Below are 18481 nucleotides of genomic sequence, written 5' to 3'. Positions count from 1 at the left end.
TAAATATTTGTTACTGTTGTTGTTGTTTTCTTTCTGAGGCAGCAAGATGGCTCAGTGGATAAAATGCTGGGCCTGGAGTTCATGCTCCTCCTGAGGAGGACCTGAGTTCATGTTTGAGCTCAGACATTTGATATTCAGACTCTATTCCTATCAAGGAATTTTATAATTCATAATTATTAATGTATAACTGAAAGAAAAAAATGGTCTAGAGACATAGCAAGAAATAGGAATTATAGACGTACAATCTGAATGTGCTTTCAATGTGAGAAGAAAGTAAAGGAGTCCTCTAGCACATCGGATAGACTTACTATGAGAAGGGGTCCCCTAATGGCAGAGAAGCTGTGGGATAATACACTAATAATTAGTGATATGCAAACTAAAATAGCTCTCAGGGTCCAAATAATATCCACGATTTTAGTAATGATGACAAAACAGAAAAAAAGACAAATATTGTAGGAGTTGTGTGAAAATAGATATTTTAACACAATGGCAGTGAAGCTGTGAATTGCTTTAGCCTTTCTGGAAAGCAATTTCTAAGTATGCCCCAAAAGTCGCTAATATGAGGTGCATTCCCCAACGAGATGAAAGAAAGAGGAAATATTTGTATAAAAATACTTACAGCAGCTCTTTCCATAGTATCCTAAAATGGAAACTAAAGAATGACAACCTATTAAGAAATAGCTAAACATATTATAGTATATAAGTTCTGGAATATTATTGAAACTTAATTATTCAATTAAAATATAGAAAATAAATACTGGAAAACTGAAAGTAAAGATTTTTTCATTTGTATTTGTTTAAGAAGAATTATGGTAAGACATGGACAGGAATTGCAAAGCATGGATAGGCATGAGAATTGTAATCAGCATCTCTAAGATCCATTAAAGTATATAAGCTTTATTTCTCTGGATAATTGTGATAAATAATAATAACAATAGCTAACATTTATATAACTTTAAGGTTTTCAAACTGCTTTACAAATATTGCTTTAGTCACACATTTAATTTTCATTTCCCCTCATTTTCCCTCTTATACAATGTTTACTTAATAATCCATTGAAAATCATTTAACCTCGGTTTGTCTCAGTTTTCACATCTGTAAAATGAAAATAGTAATAGCACCTACCTCCCAGGATTTTTGCCAGAATCTACTGAGGTAATATTTGTAAAGTACTTAAACAGTTACCTATGCATAGTAAGCACTGTGTAATTGCTGGCTATTATTATTTTTTATAAAAATCTAAAATTAAGTAAATGAGATATTATATAGCTTTCAGTTAATTGTGAAATTATAAATATGTATTCCATTGTTCATATTGCTTTGGAAAGTCTGCTCACTGTGTCCTTCCTCTGTGTATAGATGATTCATATAAAGATCTTGTGTAGAAAAGAAAACAGACTAGACATATAGTTATTGATGTTCACTTTGTTACCCCTTTCCAGTATCAACATCTGAAGTGATTTTATTTTCCTCCTACACCTTTGATCTCTTCTTTTCCTTCAGATACCTTGTATGTGCATAATAAATTCACTCACAATGGGGTCATCTCCATCACAGATCTCCTTTACATATACTTAGTATGATTTTACTGCTTCTCTCTGTCTCTCTGTCTCTGTCTCTGTCTCTCTCTGTCTCTGTCTCTCTCTCTCTCTCTCTCTCTCTCTCTCTCTCTCTCTCTCTCTCTGTCTCACTCACTCTTTCTCTGTCTTTTAAATCTTTAGTGTCATTTTTAACAACCTAAGCACATCCAAGACTCTAATGTTAAGGAACAAGAGTGGTGGTTCCACTGTTCCTGACGGTGAAAGAGTTGTTAAATGATTTTTTCAGCCTTCCATTTTTCTTCTGTTTACAATAATCCTTCCATTTTCATCCTTGAATGCCCTTGATTAGATATCTTACCAAATGTTCATTAATCTGGTTTTACCCTCCACTGCTTCCCTCTACTGTATGAAAGGACAGTACTCTTAATCATTTATCATCTTTCTTTGTACAAGCTTACAATGGAAATTGCATTTTTATTGGGTATTGTCTTTAGCAGACACCTTTCTCTATCTGGCAAATAAGTCAATTGTTTGTTACCTAAGGAGAGTTCTGGGGACTTTTTTCTTCACTGTTTTTGCAATTAATTTATATTAGCTAATCTTCTGAATGTCAAGATTATTATTCTCAAAGGAAATGTTTTCATGAGAAAATAAGAAGAAAATACTAAGGATATGAAGGCAAAATCAGAAGAAATCTAATAAAGGATAGTTCATAATAAAATAAAATGAAGATAGAAAAATAGGAACATTTACTTAAATTGATGAGAAAATGTTCTAAATAGAAGTTGAAGGGATTCCTTATACCTACATAGACACTCCAGAGACTTATCTCCTTCCTAATAGTATAGCTACCTACATGAATGTAACCATTTATGTACTGAACAATGGAGTCCTTTCTGTTCTCAATCACTCTATTCTCCATTTCACTTTCTACTCCCTACATTTTACCCTTTATAGAAAGTTTACATCCTGTACAGCATGTCATCATCACTTGAAGCCACAATAAAACTGACATCAGAGCTTTCCAGTCTACCTCTGTTTCTGTCTCATCTCTGTTCTGTTTTTGTCTCTGTCTCTCCATCTCTGTCTCTGTCTCTGTCTTTGTCTCTCTCTCACACTCTTTCCCTCTCTCTCTCTCTCTCTCTCTCTCTCTCTCTCTCTCTCTCTCTCTCTCACTGTCCCCTTTTCCCTCTTTCTCTCTGAGATAAATCACATCAAGAAGTAGCTGTTTCTATTAAGGAGAGATTTTCTTATTGAAACATTAAGAAATACTATTAATGCTACAGCTTGGTTACATTACTGATTAACTGACTGAATTCTTTGTAATTTGTTCTTTGTAATATGTTCTTCTCTCCCCATTTGAGGTAGAAAGAAAGAATGGGATAGGAGATAAGAGTTTATGTCAAGATCTGCTTTGCTAAATAATACAAATTTGTACTTACTGTTGTCCAACTGACCTGCTGACCTAGATCTGTGAAATATAATGTAATAATGGAAGAAGCTGCAATGCTTTGAATGTTAACATAATCCTTCAGAAAGGGTCCACCTATAATTAAAAAAAAAGATTAAGCATCAATTAAATAATTCAATTAAACCTGATAAAAATATTTGAGAGAAGCAAACTGGCTTAGTGGATAACAAGTCAGCTTTAGAGTCAAGAAGACTTGGGTTCAAATATTTCCACTGACAAACAATGAATGACTTTGTGCTCCTTGGAAAAAAATCATCAAACTTCTCTCAGTTTCCAGCAGTTTTCTAAGTCTACAGGTTGTGGAACAAGCACTAGCAGAGAGAATTTCCTTATTGGGAGTTCCGTATTTTTCTTTTCTTTTCTTTTTTTTTTTTAGTATCTCCAATCTCATTGATGTAGGGAGCTCCTTATGAGTATTTCACCTCTACCAGTACAGGTGGTCAACTACTTTCCAAATTCCCTATGCCAAGTAAACCACAGGTCCTATCCAAAAATATGTATGCATACTTATAAATATATGTACACACATACATACGCAGACATATGTGTAAGTAGAGTACTTTTTTGATAACTAATAGCATAAAATAAAGCTGAAAAATCTTGACTTATGAGGTGTATTTAAATTGATAATGTGCTTAAAAAACAAAGAAATTTGCTGAATTTGGAATCAAAAGACTTGAGTTCACAAAGCAATCTCTACTACTTACTATCTTTGTGACATTAGACAAGGCAATTATGGCCTTTTGGAATACACACCATACACACACATACACATACGTATGTATGTATATACATATGTGTGTAAATTACATATATGTATATATGTATGTTTTAATCTATAAAGTGAAGGGACTGGATTAGATGAACTCTGCTATCTCTCTGAATTCTAAATCTCTGTCTATGCTCCCATAACATTATAATTCACATGCTGATTGTTATAATTAAGGAATTTTCTGCAACAACCCTCTAATCCTTAAGTAGGTTACTCCTGCAATTAAGAAACTTTGAGATTTTTCACTCTACATGATCTACCTACATTGTCTAATGTACTTAGAAAGTACAAATGCATTTTGATACTAACTTCTAGCTCTAATACTAGTCCTTATATAATGAAGAGTTAGATAAGGATTCCAGAAACTTTCAAAGTCCATATAAGTACTAAAACTGTTCTGCTTCTACAATAGCAAAGCAAATATTTTTTAAAAAAGGAATCTATTTTAATTCTTCAATGCACTGTAAGCTAATCATATGGATACACATTTTCATTCTCCTTAAACTCTAGAAGTTCCTTGTTAGCTCTTGCATCAAGCACCAAGTCCCCTATTTGACATCTGAAGCTCTTTATGAGCCTACCCTACTTCCTATCTTTTGTTGTTGTCTGGTTTACTCCCCTCCGTGCACTCTCCCATTTAGCAACATCGACCGTCTTACTATTCATCCCAGGGCAAACTCCACTTCCTGACTCTGCCTGTGTCTTTGGACTGGCTGTTCTCCAAACCTGGAATTCTCTCTCTCCCCAGTACCCATCCCTGCCTACTGGCTTCCCTGGCTTCCTTCAAGATATCAAATCCTACTTTATGCACTTGGACTTTCTCAGTCCTCTAGCTGCTAATGCCTTCCACTCTGAGATTATCTTTAATCTACTCTTTATGTGTTTTGTATGTGCTTAGTTATTTTCATATTGCATCTTCCTATTTTACTCTAAACTTCTTGAATACAAGGGTAGGGAGTTTTCTTTATTTGTCTGTTTTGTATTTTGTTTTTGTAATCCCAGCATTTAGAAAAAGTGCTTGATATTCAGTAATCTACAATTCTTGTTGACTGACTAACTTGATGAATCTCTTCTGGTCACTCTATAAATTATCTGAAGACAGCTTCCTATTTAGATCTTTTAATTTTTGGAGAGTTTCAAAGGTAAATTCAATTTAATAAATATTTAGAATCTACTATATGCTAAACACCCTTTCCTTAAGGAGCATTCAGTCTAGGAGTAGGATAAAACAATTATGATACAAATTAGATTATAGACGTAATAAATGTAAACGACTTGTCAATCTTCCAAAATGGAAGTTCCAAATGTAGATAAATTACAGGTCCAGAACCATAACACCCATCCCAATGACTAGTGTTTCTTGTAACTTTCGTTAGCTAATAACTACTAATATATGTCTATTTTAAAAGATCTAGTTTTATTTTGCTCAAATTATTTAATAGTTCAATTCAACCTCTTGAGTTAGCAAAACTTATTGCAATGTTAGAAATTACTTAAAAATTAATGTCAGAAATCACTCGTCATTGAATTGGGAATACAGAAAGATCTTCTTCACTGTTATACACAGTCTCCATTTTTGATTCATATTGGACTTCAGAAATGGGACAAACAATTTAGTCTTTATTTATGAAAATGACAATCAGTAGACATTTTATGGATTCAAATAGATACTTTTCAAAACTGAAAGGCAGATAATGTTCTGTTGATAATCATAGCTCTGTGAAAGGACTAAAAAAATTTTTAAAAAAACTGAAAAGAGTTGTGGATATGGTTTGAAGATAGTAATTTCACCAATTTATTTAGAATGGCAGGGAAAATTCAAATGGGCAGAATAATCAGTGTGTATTTTTAATACTTGCTCTTTAAGGTATTTTAGTGAAAAAAACATTTTCTAGTTCTTGGTACAAAACCTCTTTTTTAATTCATCATTATTCATAATAATTTGAAATCACAAAACTGAAAGAGGCCCCAGAATCTAGTTAAACTCCTTCTTTTGCAGATAAGGAAGCAGCGGTCCACAGAAGAGAAGCTGAATTATTTAATGTCTTACAAAGAATGATTATGCAAATAAAGAACTCTTGGAAATTTCTTGAGTATAGCAGAAGAGCAGTGAAATAAGCTCATAGGAACATAGTAAGGACAAGTTGAACACTTGCTCTGATTAAGCTATACTGAAAATTACCACTGCTTTGGCAGCTCTCCTGAGTACTTGCATAGAGAATCTGTATGGTAAAGAAAGATACAATGATGTGGCTTCTTATGCTTGCATATGGCAGATAAGTTATCAACACAAAGGGCCCTAAAATGGTTATGAGGTTAAGTGGATATATGAGTTGAATAATTTTAACAATATGATTCAGCAATAGACTGGAAAAGGATTCTTCATTCTTGTCTACATTTACCATTTGTTTGTTTGTTTCTTTTTAAACTAATGTGATTACTGGAAAGTTGACCACACAGTAAAATTCAATTAACTAACCATTTATGAAGCTTCTCCAAAATATTGTCTTCAATTGGCTTATACTGTACTAATTAACCTCAGTTTCAACTTCTTCATCTATTAAGTAGGATATCTGTCTTAATTAGCAGGCCATTTTGGATTGTTATAAGCATAAACTGAGATTGGAGTTATGTAATATTCTGTAAACAAAAATCCTTCACAATCAACAAGAATTTTTCCTTATATCTTTATTTCTACTGATTGTTGAGAGAACCCATGTTATGCTTAGTGACAAACTCCAAATCTTAAGGATATCTTGAAATTTTTATAGATTTAAACTTTTTTTCACTGGATAAAATGCTATTGCTAAATAAATATTACCAAAACATGTTGTTAGCTAGGAAGCTTCTCATCTGCCCTCTCTGTTTTTGGCAGCGAAAAAGCCAGAGGAAATTAGTAATAACAAAGGAAACAAGAATAATAACCATGACTTTAAGATGTTACTTGGGGCAGCTAGGTGGCAGACTGGATAGAGCACCAGCCCTGGAGTCAGGAGGACCTGAGTTCAAGCCTGGCCTCAGACACATAACACTCATTAGCTGTGTGACTCTGGGCAAGTCACTTGACCTAAACTGCCTCATCAAAAAAAAAAAAAAAGATGTTACTCAAAATGGTGGAAAATTATTGATCAGTACTTACTGCGTTCCAATTGAAGGCCAACACGGGAAGGGCACCACTGGGGACCTATTTAATGTTAAAGAAAAATATTTAGCTTTTTTCCAACTGTAAGAATATCTTACTAGAATTAGTTGTACCCTATGGTTCCAGATACATATCGGACAATGACTCTAAAATAGGACAACTTTGGTCACATTTATGGTTCTCATTGCAGAGGAGTATTTTTTTTAAAAATCAACATTTTCTTGAAAATGAATAAAATGTTTTAAGTATTTAATAAATGCTAACTACTATTATTATTTCATAGAGAGAATTTACATGTTATAATGTCTTCCAAGTCTTTATTTTTTTTGAAAAAAATATTCTACTGATATCTTTTGTTTTGATTATACTCATGTCTAAATATATCATTTATACCTACTAATCCAATGAGCCATTCTTCATAAAAAAGTCTTTTTTCTTAAAAGAGGAAAATAAATTTTATTAAAACCAATCAACACACTAACAGTATATGCCTATCCATATTCTAAGCCTATCACCACCAATCTCAGCAATGAAAGGAGAGGTTACATAATCGCAGCTCCTCTTTGAGGCCTACCTAGTTACTTATACTTTACACAGAATTCAGTGGCATTTTAATAACTTCTATTATTTCTAGAACGTCCAAGAACTGGTCACTTCTATCTTAGTACTATGGTCTTCTATTATTGTTCCTGGAAAGAACTTACAGTTCTGACTAAACATCCAAGTCTATGGAAATACTATACTTAAATACGTAGTATTACATAGTAGATAGAATCTTAAGTACAATCAGGAAAAAAAATTGAATCTGGATTTTGTCTCAGACTTACACTGTGTGACCATGAGTAAATCGTTTAACATCTGTCAGTCTTAGTTTCCTTATCTGTATAATGGGAAGAATAATAGTACCTCCTTCACAGGTTTGTTAGGAGCATCAAATGATGTGATTTTTAAAGACTTTTACAAACCTTAAATAACTTCGTAAATGCTGGGTTTTTTATTGCTAATACTATTACCATTATTACTATAATAATAAAAGTAATAATTATTGTTGCTGTTTATTTAGCGCTAAGTGACCCAATCAACTCTAAAATATTAATGGACAGAAGAGTTTGTAATTGGCATTGAAAGAGGGAGTTTCTACCCAGGGATCTGATTATGCTGATAAAATCAAGGGTCTGAATCCTGACAAACTCTCTTTGTAGGAAAGCTCGATAAGCCTTACCTATCAGTGATTCATAAGTAAGCAACTGCAACCTATCTAAATAAAAATCCATGAATCATAGCAGTATTTCGCTCATAAGAGTTTAGTTTTAGATTAATTTTTCATAATTTTATTCCATTGAATGCAATAAGCATGCATTCAATATCTAGTGTGTGTCAAACACTGTGCTTGGCACTGGGGAAAACAGAAAATTTGTAGAGACAGACTTTGCCCTCATGAAGCATAAATTATGTATAGTAAATTGAATGAGAAAACCTTTTGTGAGTATTCTCTGGCAAATTTATTTTATGTGGACTATAAGTATTACCAAGGGCAGCCAGGTGGCACTATGGATCAGAGCCAGGGGGTAAAGTCAGGAAGACTTGTCTTCCTTAGGTTCAAATCTGACTTCAGATGCTAGCTGCGTGACCCTGGGCAAGACACTTTACCCTGTTGGCCTCAGTTGCCTCATCTGCAAAATGACTTAGAGAAGGAAATGGCAAACCACTCCAGTATCTTTGCAAGAAAATCCCAAATGGGGTCATGAAGAATTAGACAGGACTGAAACTTGTGAACAAGTATTGTCATAGATTTTGTTTTTCCTTAAAGATATTTATGCATTTTTTTTCATGTTGATTGGAACCATTTTGATGGGAGATAGCATAGTACAGCAGAAAGAGCACTGTATTTAGAGTCATGGATTCACTTGCTCTCTCTGACACTTAATACCTGTGTGATCTAGAGCAAGTTATATACACTCTTTAAGCCTCAATTTCTTCATCTATAAAATGAAGGGTCAGAGTAAAGTCTCTTTCATAGCTCAATCTATGATACCATGATCTTTTTACTACCTGTGCAACATTGAGAGAGCCACTGGTCTTTTCTGGGCCTCAATTTCTTCATGTATAAAATGAGGGGACTGACCTACCTTATATGGTCTCCAGTGCCCTCTAGGGCACTTCATTTCCTTCCTACTCAGTTAACATGGTCCTAAACTATAAATGTACTCAGGGAATAGTGTTGGCTTGTGCCACTGAAATGATGCAGCCAGTTTCATATGGAGGGGGAATTATTCATTGCCTGTAGCAATTCTTTGGAGTAGCTTCTGTCTTCTTGGCAAGGGAAAAAATTCCAGTTACAAAGGCTTTAAATTTCACAGGATTTGATGCTCCTAACAAACCTATGAAGTAGGTACTATTATTCTTCCCATTATTCTCATTCCCATATTCTTTCCCAGATTAAGAAACTAAGACTGATAGATGTTAAGTGATTTACTCATGGTCACACAATGCAAGTCTGAGACAAAACCCAGATTCAGTTTTTTCCTGGTTGTACTTAAGATTCTATCTACTATGTAATACTGTATGTTTAAGTATAGTATATCCACAGAGTTGGAGATTTAGTCAGACTTGTAAGTTCTTTCCAGGAACAATACTAGAGACTGTAGTACTAAGATAGAAGTGACCAGTTCTTGGATGTTCTAGAAATAATAGAAGTTAATAAAATGTCACTGAATTCTGTGTAAAGTGTAAATACGTAGTCCCTTGTAGTTCTAAAGCTATGAACCTATGAAATATACATAAATTATACAAATAAGAGTTACATTAATATGACATATGCTAGAGCAATTCTGTGAAATATAGCAGGCAAAATTAACAGACTATGTATGCTAAAAAAAACCTGCTAACATAATTATAGTAATACCTCATATCTCTATAGTATTTTATAATTTTTCATTTTTTTATATTGATGACCATATCTGATCTTTAAAATAACTCATTCATGTGAAGTGGATCTAGGTCAACAGTTATTACCTCCATTTTGCAGATGAGAAAACTGAGTTAGGCTCATAAAGGTTAAATAGGTCACCAAATACAAGAATTGGTAGAGTTAATACTAGACATCAAAGAATGGTAAAGGCGGGGGGAGAGTTGAATTTGCAGTCCCTAGCTCTGCTACTTAGCATAATATCTTTGTGACCTTGGACAAATCAGTTAACTTCTCTGGGCCTCAGGTTTCCGTTTGTAAAATGAGAAGGTTGAACTTGGTAATCTGCAAGTTTCCGTTTCACAGCAAATGTTTGATTGTAGTAGGATCCTAAAAATGCCTCTGTTATATTGTAAAAATATAATTAGACATCCATCTCTGCCTCTAAGTTTATCTAAGTAAAAATTAGGAGTACTAAAATGAAGAGATAAAGGTAAAAAATATAAAGTTTGCTTTTGAACATTTCTGTCTAAAATAATTTTGTCCATTTATCCTATGAACTCATGTAATCATGTTTGTTACATATATTCACGGCAAATTGTCCCTATGCCCAGTTCAAAATTAAGGATATGAATATTGTATGAAGGTTATCTATTATATGAAGACAAAAACAATAAATTCTTAACAATTATGTTGGGGGTAGGGGTAGAAGTGAAGTCTTTTGAAATAAGCACAGATACTTATTACTTCATAATAATAGTAAAGAGGCCATGCCTCTTTGATGCATGATGTTTTCTCCCTAGAAGATAACATTTTTGCCATCATATGAATAAAAACCACATGTAACAAAAGAGGAAATAAAATTTGGTTTCACATGAGGTCTAAGTTCTGCTATTTTATTACCTATAGATACACTCTTGCCACTTTAAAAAAAATACTTTACATGACTGACAGCTCTAAAGAGGAGATAAGAACCCTTATTTAGGAATGCTAAACAGAAATTAATACTAATCCTAAGTGAATAGATAGAGCCACAGACTAGAGGACTAAGCACTGTGAAATCCTTTCTGACAATGACGTACCTAAAAAGTTAACAGCTCCAAATCACTCCAGGGCAGTTCATTTCCTTCCTACTCAATTAACATGGTCCTAAAGTATAAACATGCTCAGGGAATAGTGTTGGCTTGTGCCAATGAAATGATGCAGCCAGTTTTCATATGGAGGGGGAATTACTCCTTGCCTGTAGCAATTTTTTTGGAGTAGCTTCTGTTTTCTTGGCAAGGGAACAAGTTCTAACAACTGCTTTAGAAAGCAGAGAGGAATACAGTGTGGCTCCTTGGAGCTGAAAGCATAGGCCTTCCACGGGGATTTTAGAAGACGTGGCTAAAGAAGTATTCCAGATGCTGAATCCTTCAAAGTTGGACAGCTACTTGGGAGCTTTTTTTAAAAAAAAAATTCCATGTTATCCACCAACATGAAAATATCTGTTCTTACCCCAGAATAAAAACTATGCATCATGTTTTTGTAAACACCTTCATCTCAAGATTCTTTTCTTGATCACATGCATTCCCATAACCTGATGATAGCATTGTTATTTATTTGTATAATATGTATTGTCTTTAACCAGCAAAGATTGCAGTCTAATGTTCTTAAAATTGACAAAGGATTGTGTAATCTGAGACATTTCCTTTCTCTTTGAGCAATGTGTTTGAAAAAAAAAACCTCCTACAAAAATTTTTAAAATGATACTTCTCATTTTAATTTTCCCATAAAACGTAACATATTCAACTTTATTAGAGAAAATAGTTTAAAAATAAATTAGCAAATAAATGTAAATAAAAATAATAGGGGATGTAATTTTTTTTAGATTCTTGAAAAAATTATGTATGTATGTATTATATATATACATATATACTATAAACACATATTAAGAGAGATAAAGAAAGGATCTACATATATGTTATGGGAACAAGAACTGGAATGTAAAATTTTTCGAGGAATTTTTTTAAAATTGTATTTATTACAACTGCAACCCCAAAGAATTTACAATTTGCTAGCAGGAGAAACGTAGTATGACTGATAGAGATTAATCTTCAAAATAGAGAAAGCCTGAATTCAAATTTGTTTTCTTATATAATGCTGGTTGTGTGCCCTTTGGAAAATTACTTAACCTAATTAATTATCAGTGAACTCTCTAAAACTAAGTGGTAGATCAGTTAGCTATCTGCATTGGTAGAGGGAGTTTTGTCAATGAAGAATTCCTTCTGCTAAAAAAGTCACAAGCTCAATCTCCCCCCAAAAAATGCATCCATAAACACACATAAATACATATATGTGTGCACACATATGTATACATATATATACACAGAGTTAGGTGTTGTAGTGAATAAACTGCCAAGGTCCTGGAGTCAGGAAGACTCATCTTGCAGAGTTCAAATGTGGCTTCAGATGCTTACTAGTTGTGTGACCCTCAGCAAGTCACTTAATCCTGCTTGCCTCAGTTTCCTCATCTGTAAAATGAGCTGGGAAAGGAAATGGCAAACTGCTCCAGTATCTTTGCTAAGAAAACTCAAATGAGATCACAAAGAATCAGATACAATTGAGAAATGACTGAAATATATGTGTGTGCATATGTATACACACATATGAGTGTATACATATATACATATACACAGAGAAATAGTATTTGTAACTTCCCAAACTGCACATGTGGCCATATTTACTTTGATATCTAAAATATTAAAGTCTTTACCTTCTGCCATGGTGAATTCAATAAGTATTGAACTAAACTAAAAAACCAATTTATGAAATATTTATGTGAATAAGAACTTACAAAGACTTTTCAATTTTGATTTTGTTTCTTTTGGTACATTTGAGTTCAATTACTCTAAAGAGCCTCCCATGGAGAAATTCAACTTGCTTATTTCAAGGATTTGAATAACTAAAATGTTGATATTCCTCTATATTTAAGTAATTTTCAGTATCATTGCATGATACAATGTATGTAAAGCGAGGCAATAGGGCATAACTGATAAAACATTGGCCCTAAATCAAGAAGCTTTGGCTTCGAGCCTTTAGTTTGACACATAACTGGCTGTAGGACAGGCAAGTCACAACATCTCAGTGACCCAGTCCAGTCTTTATAACTGTTGTAGAACAGTTTCTGAACTGCATCGTAGAAGGAATTTCCACACTAGATGTACCCCTTCCTGATGAAATCACAGATTTCAGAGCTCTATGCTTACAAAAACATATTTTAATATACAAATCAATAACTGTATTAGATACATAAGCATATTTGGCAATAAGGATTGTTTCATTCTTTGTATTTATATCCTCATAGCCTGGCATAGTAAATAACACATAGGAGGTATTTAATAAATACTCATTGATTGATTGATTGATGTATCAACACCTTCCTAAGACATTTACTAGAAAAGTGATCTTTGGAAATTCACTTATTCTGTCTCAGCTTCAGTTTTCTCATTTGCCAAATGAGGATAATAATAATATCTATTTCACTGGATTATTATGAGTTTCAAATGACACAAAGAAAAAGAGCTTTTTTAAGGGAAAAAAAAGTTTTGCAAACCATAAAGTACTATATAAAGATCAGTTATAATGATTACCTCTTTCTCCCTCCCTCCTTCCCTCTACTCTCTCTCTCTCTCTGGCTCTAATCTGGCTCTGGTTATCTGTCTTTGTCTCCATCTTTCTCTGTTTTTCTCTGTCTCTGTCTCTCTATCTCTCTGATTTTTAATTATAATGCATCACAACAATAACTATCATAATGATGATGAAAAAAATATGCTGGTGTGCTACATTCAGAAAATATTTGAAGAACTAGAGGATAAACCAAAGCCATTTTATATTTAGCACAATCTTCCTACTGAGCATTTTCATTGGCTCTCCATCATGCCTGGAATTCTGTTCCTCCTACCTGTGCCTCTTGGCTTTCCTGGTTTCATGTAAGTCTTAGCTGAAGTTCCACCTTCTATAAGAAGACTTTTAGAAATGCTTTATTATGATAAAATATGTACTTATTAAAATATATAACTCATTAGTCCTTGGAAATTTAAAGTTCAGTGAAATACCTAGTATAATGAGGCTTTACAGATATTAAGAAAATTAGCAAAGAAAGTCATCTATGCTACCTACTGAATCTGGGTTTCATGTTTAGCTCTTCATTTCAAGGGCTGTGGTGTTGCTGCAAGAACAAAGACTAGTATCATTGTAAAGCATTTTTTCCTTCCTTTCTTTTCCTTTTTTCTCTCCTCTTTCTTTCTTACTTTCTTCTTTTCTTTTTTCTTAAGAAGTCTTTTGATTATATAGGACAGAAGACTTCTAATACTTTTGGCTAAGAATTCTTTCCAAAGGAGTTATGCCACCAAAGTATTAGTTTACATGAGATGTGGGGGGGAAATATTTCCAATCCCTTTACTTTTTTTCCTTCATTCTCTCCTGCTTTGGTAACAGAGAGCACTGGCCTGATTGAGAGGATTTTAAATTGAAAGAAGAGTGTGACAAAGAAGGAAAAAAAGAAATGAATTACAAAATGAGTATAAGGTGGAGCCTGTCCCCAGGGTGATTATAATCTGGGAAGGACAACACAACAAAAACAACTAAGTTTGTAGACTTGATTATGTGACCTCTCAGATCACTATGATTGCAGAACAATCAAATTTCAAACATTGTGATAGTGCTAATGCAGTAGATGTTCAGAGAAGGAAAAGGTAATGTGATTTTGATTTATCACTGAAGGCTTCATGTGGAAATGGGGCTGGACTAAAGGGCATATTATTTGCAGAGGCGCAATAAGGAGGTCAGGGGGAGACAGCATATACATACACATATATACATACATATGCATGTGTAGGAATGATCAGAATAATATATGTATGCATATATGTATACATGTATGCATGTATGTATAATATAACAATATCAAGTGAAAACCCTTAATCTCATCATTTCATTTCTATTCCATTTCATAAAATAATGACCTCACCCCCTTAGATGAAGGCCTGAAAAATTTTTTTTTCTATTTGCAGACAATGAACAATCCAAGGAGCAAATAACAAATTTGATGGCTGTTGTTTAGAACAATTAGTAGAATGTCTTTCCATGAACAGTGAATTTTATTATGAGGAAAAATGTTGCCTTTGACTGTGTTTTTCTCTCCATGAATTGTTAATAACAAATAGGTCTAATAATTATGAGCAATGCCTGCTGTGATTTGAATGGAGTGATTTGAAGAGGCAAATTACTATAATCAATCATCAGCATCATGTTTTTAAAAACGTTTGAACTATATCCTATTCTAAGGTAAAATGTTCAGAGTATGGGAATGTGGCAACAACCTCCAATTACATGTGTAATTCTTGATGAAAAAAATACCACACGGGTTAATCTAACCAAGGAATTTCTTAGCTAGTACCTTGACAAAAATTGTAATCAGTTGCTAAGCAATCTCTGATTATGCAGCAGATGCAGCCATGTAGGTGAAGTCAGCGCATTTTTTGAAAGCCACAAGATTTTTCTAAAATGAAATTTGTCAATGTCTTTACTGAACTTTGAGCATTAAACAAAATTAGATGTTTCTGACATGTTACCTGAAAGTATCAGAGATTTACAAATGCTATTTTTCTTGGTTAGGACGGAATATCTAAAAATTCTCAAGGACACTTAAAAGTCATCAAGGCGATAACTAGTTCACGTCAACATGAAAACCTAAATTTCTGTTGAAGTAAAGAATAAATACTATGAGTTTATTAGATGCTCGATACTTTTAGAAGATGACTGAGAATCATTTGGATGGAAAAGCTATTTTTACTGGAGAGTCAAGTTCAGTAACTCACAAAACTTCCTACCAAACCATGTTAATCATCATGGAATTGAATTCATTTTAAACTATAGGCTGAAACATTCTGAAGAAAGTGAAGATAGGGGCAGCTAAGTGGTACAGTGAATAAAGCTCTGGCCTTGGAATCAGGCCGACCTGAGTTCAAATGCCACCTCAGACACTTAACACTTACTAGCTGTGACACCCTGGGCAAGTCACTTAGCCCCAATTGCCTCACCAAAAAAAAAAAGTGAAGATAAAGCACAATCATCCTAGTAGTCAAAAAGAAATAACTATATTTATTTCAATATTTAATATGAGGCTTCCTGTGTAGCATACAGTGGCCATACAATCTTCAAATGGAATTTTTAAAGAATGAAAGTAGTGAAAACATACCTGAGATAAACAGAACTTTAGACTGGTGCGACGGGGAAAAAAAGCATTGGGCAGGAAGACAGGAAATCCTGTGTTTAATACCAATGCCATTCTTATGTTACCTTGTGCTCAACCTTAAACTCTTTCTTTGGGCTTAATTTTTTTAAGTATAATGTCAGAGGAGGGCTAGATCAGATGATCTCTAAGACCCTTTCCAGCTTTGAAAATTCTATTAGTTTTGTAGTCGTCTATTTACAGGTCATGGAGGAAAGAGGTGGGGCACACATATGACTGGATTAACTCACTAAAATTTAGGTTCTTGTAATGTTTGTCACCAGTGACATGACAAAAAAGTTGGATCATTATATTTTCTGGTGCTTCATTTACCAGTTTCACCTTCTGATTTGGACAGATGTTCCACTCCAACCACAGGCACTTCCAAATGTATTATCGTCAAAGGGTTTGCATTTTTTATTTTGAGAAAATAAATTTAAATTTAGATCAAGGTAGCCTTCACTTGACTTATTTTCTGATGTGGGCATGCATCCCAGCTGCCACATTTTTTTTCCCCTGCTGGCACATTTAGAAGGAAACAAGTTCTCTCAGGAGGTGTTCATCAGAGACACAGTTTCTGCTGAGCCTAAAAGCACACAATCATTACATACTAATTCCCTAAAGATACTAACCATGCAAAGATTCTAGGGCAGATGAGCCACCCAGTCACAGATGCACAAGACCTCCCTACGGAAATACACATAACACAGAACCAAAGGCAAACTAGGAAGAAAAATATCCATGGAACGCACACACACACACACACACACACACACACACACACACACACACAAAACAAAACAAAAAACCTCAGACTTTCTGGTTCTTTGCAACAAGTTTAATTTTATTCCTTTCCTTCTCTCTTTATTTGCTTTTCCTATGTCTACAGTATTATGAGAGCCACCACTACTATATCAACAACAATTACATTTTCTTTCTCTGTTTAAATACCCTGGAAATACGCGACCTCAACATGAGTAGAAGCATTAGTTCATGTTCCTGGCACAAACTTCCACCTCCATGTCCTGGCTTCATTGCCTTCACTGATGTGCTGACCCCAGTTAACTGATTCTTTAGAATTAGAGTCTGTTGGGACAATAACTGTAAATTACCTAATTGATTGTGATTTAGAGTCAATTAAATTCCATTCAACTTAAAAGTCAATGGCCAAATTCTGTTATGAGGAGATAAATGACTAAGGAGCAACTTTATTCTCAGAAATCACATAGAGTTAGTCCTTTCTGTACAAATGATTGTGTCATAGAATCTCAGAATCTTGTTGACTACCTGAAGTTTAAGGTCACTTCTTCTGCAACATTTTTGACAGATGGTCATTAACTCTCCTTAAATACATCTATCTAGAAAGTTTGCTCTCTTATAATGTAGTTCTTTTTAACTCAGATCCATTTTGATTGGGTCCCTTTACAAAATGTTATTTTTATACCAAGCTGAAATCTCCTTATAATTTTCACCATTCATGTTATTTCTGCCTTTTTGGGTCAAAAGACTAAGTATAATTCCTCTTTGACACCAATGGCCCATTTTAATTGTGTTGTCTTACCTATCAGGCATTTTACAACCCCAGTTCAGCTCTTGATGCTGCTAGATAATCCTTCTACTTATCACTTATAAACAAGTGATGTCATTATCCACAGCTTCTACTGCAAATCTTTTCTTTTTCTCTTCTTTGCCCTCTACAATTTAAATAGTATCAATCACTATTACATGAGGTGACTCAATATTTAATTTTACAAAGAATATTGAGGACACCTGACCTGAGCTTCTTTCATTTATCAACATTACTATGTTCTCTTCCTCCTTCCCTCTTGTCACATAAAAAAGAGTTACCACTACTCTTTACTGAGTCTAAATATAATTTTTGTGTCCTTGACCCATTCCTTCCACTACCTTCAGAACTTTGCTCATCAGATATCTCCTATCTGTCATATATTTTTGTCCTTTATCATACAGCTCCTTCCCTTCCACTTACAAACATATTCTGGACTCTAGAATTCTAAAAATAGATAGATAGATAGATAGATAGATAGATAGATAGATAGATAGATAGACAGATAGACAGAGAGATAGATAAACAAAGCTACAAAACTACTAACCTATTATTAGCTATTGACTATGTCAGCTGTCTCCTCCCTTTTACTAAGAAAGTTCTTGAAAATCACAGTAGCTCTTCACTACCCACCTCTGCCTCTACTCCTCATGATAAACATTCCACTCCATTATTCTATTGAAACTGCTCTTTCAAAGACAACCGAACAACTTTTCTAATTGCCTGTTCCAATGATCTCTTTTCTGTCTTCATCATCTTTAATCTTTGAAACTTTTCACAATGTTAATTACTCTCCATTACCAAATATG

General features: G+C 33.9%; 1 protein-coding gene across 3 annotated transcripts in view; it reads right to left on the bottom strand.

Moving 5' to 3' along the window:
* Positions 1 to 18481, bottom strand: part of TECRL (trans-2,3-enoyl-CoA reductase like) — a 192607-nt gene that overhangs the window by 72936 nt on the left and 101190 nt on the right. For 2 of the 3 annotated variants that reach the window (XM_020999841.2, XM_078148279.1), the window contains 2 exons: positions 6924 to 6968; positions 2984 to 3087 (listed from right to left, as the gene is read on the bottom strand). In XM_020999841.2, coding sequence (XP_020855500.1) covers positions 2984 to 3087; positions 6924 to 6968 — 149 coding nt within the window. The remainder of the gene's footprint in view (positions 1 to 2983; positions 3088 to 6923; positions 6969 to 18481) is intronic. The other variant, XM_020999842.2, reaches the window with a different exon arrangement.

The sequence above is a fragment of the Phascolarctos cinereus genome, unplaced genomic scaffold (genome assembly GCF_003287225.1).
Source record: "Phascolarctos cinereus isolate Bilbo 61053 unplaced genomic scaffold, phaCin_HiC Scaffold_9;HRSCAF=440, whole genome shotgun sequence".
Classification (NCBI taxonomy): Eukaryota; Metazoa; Chordata; class Mammalia; order Diprotodontia; family Phascolarctidae; genus Phascolarctos; species Phascolarctos cinereus.
This window is presented reverse-complemented; position numbering and strand designations above follow the sequence as displayed.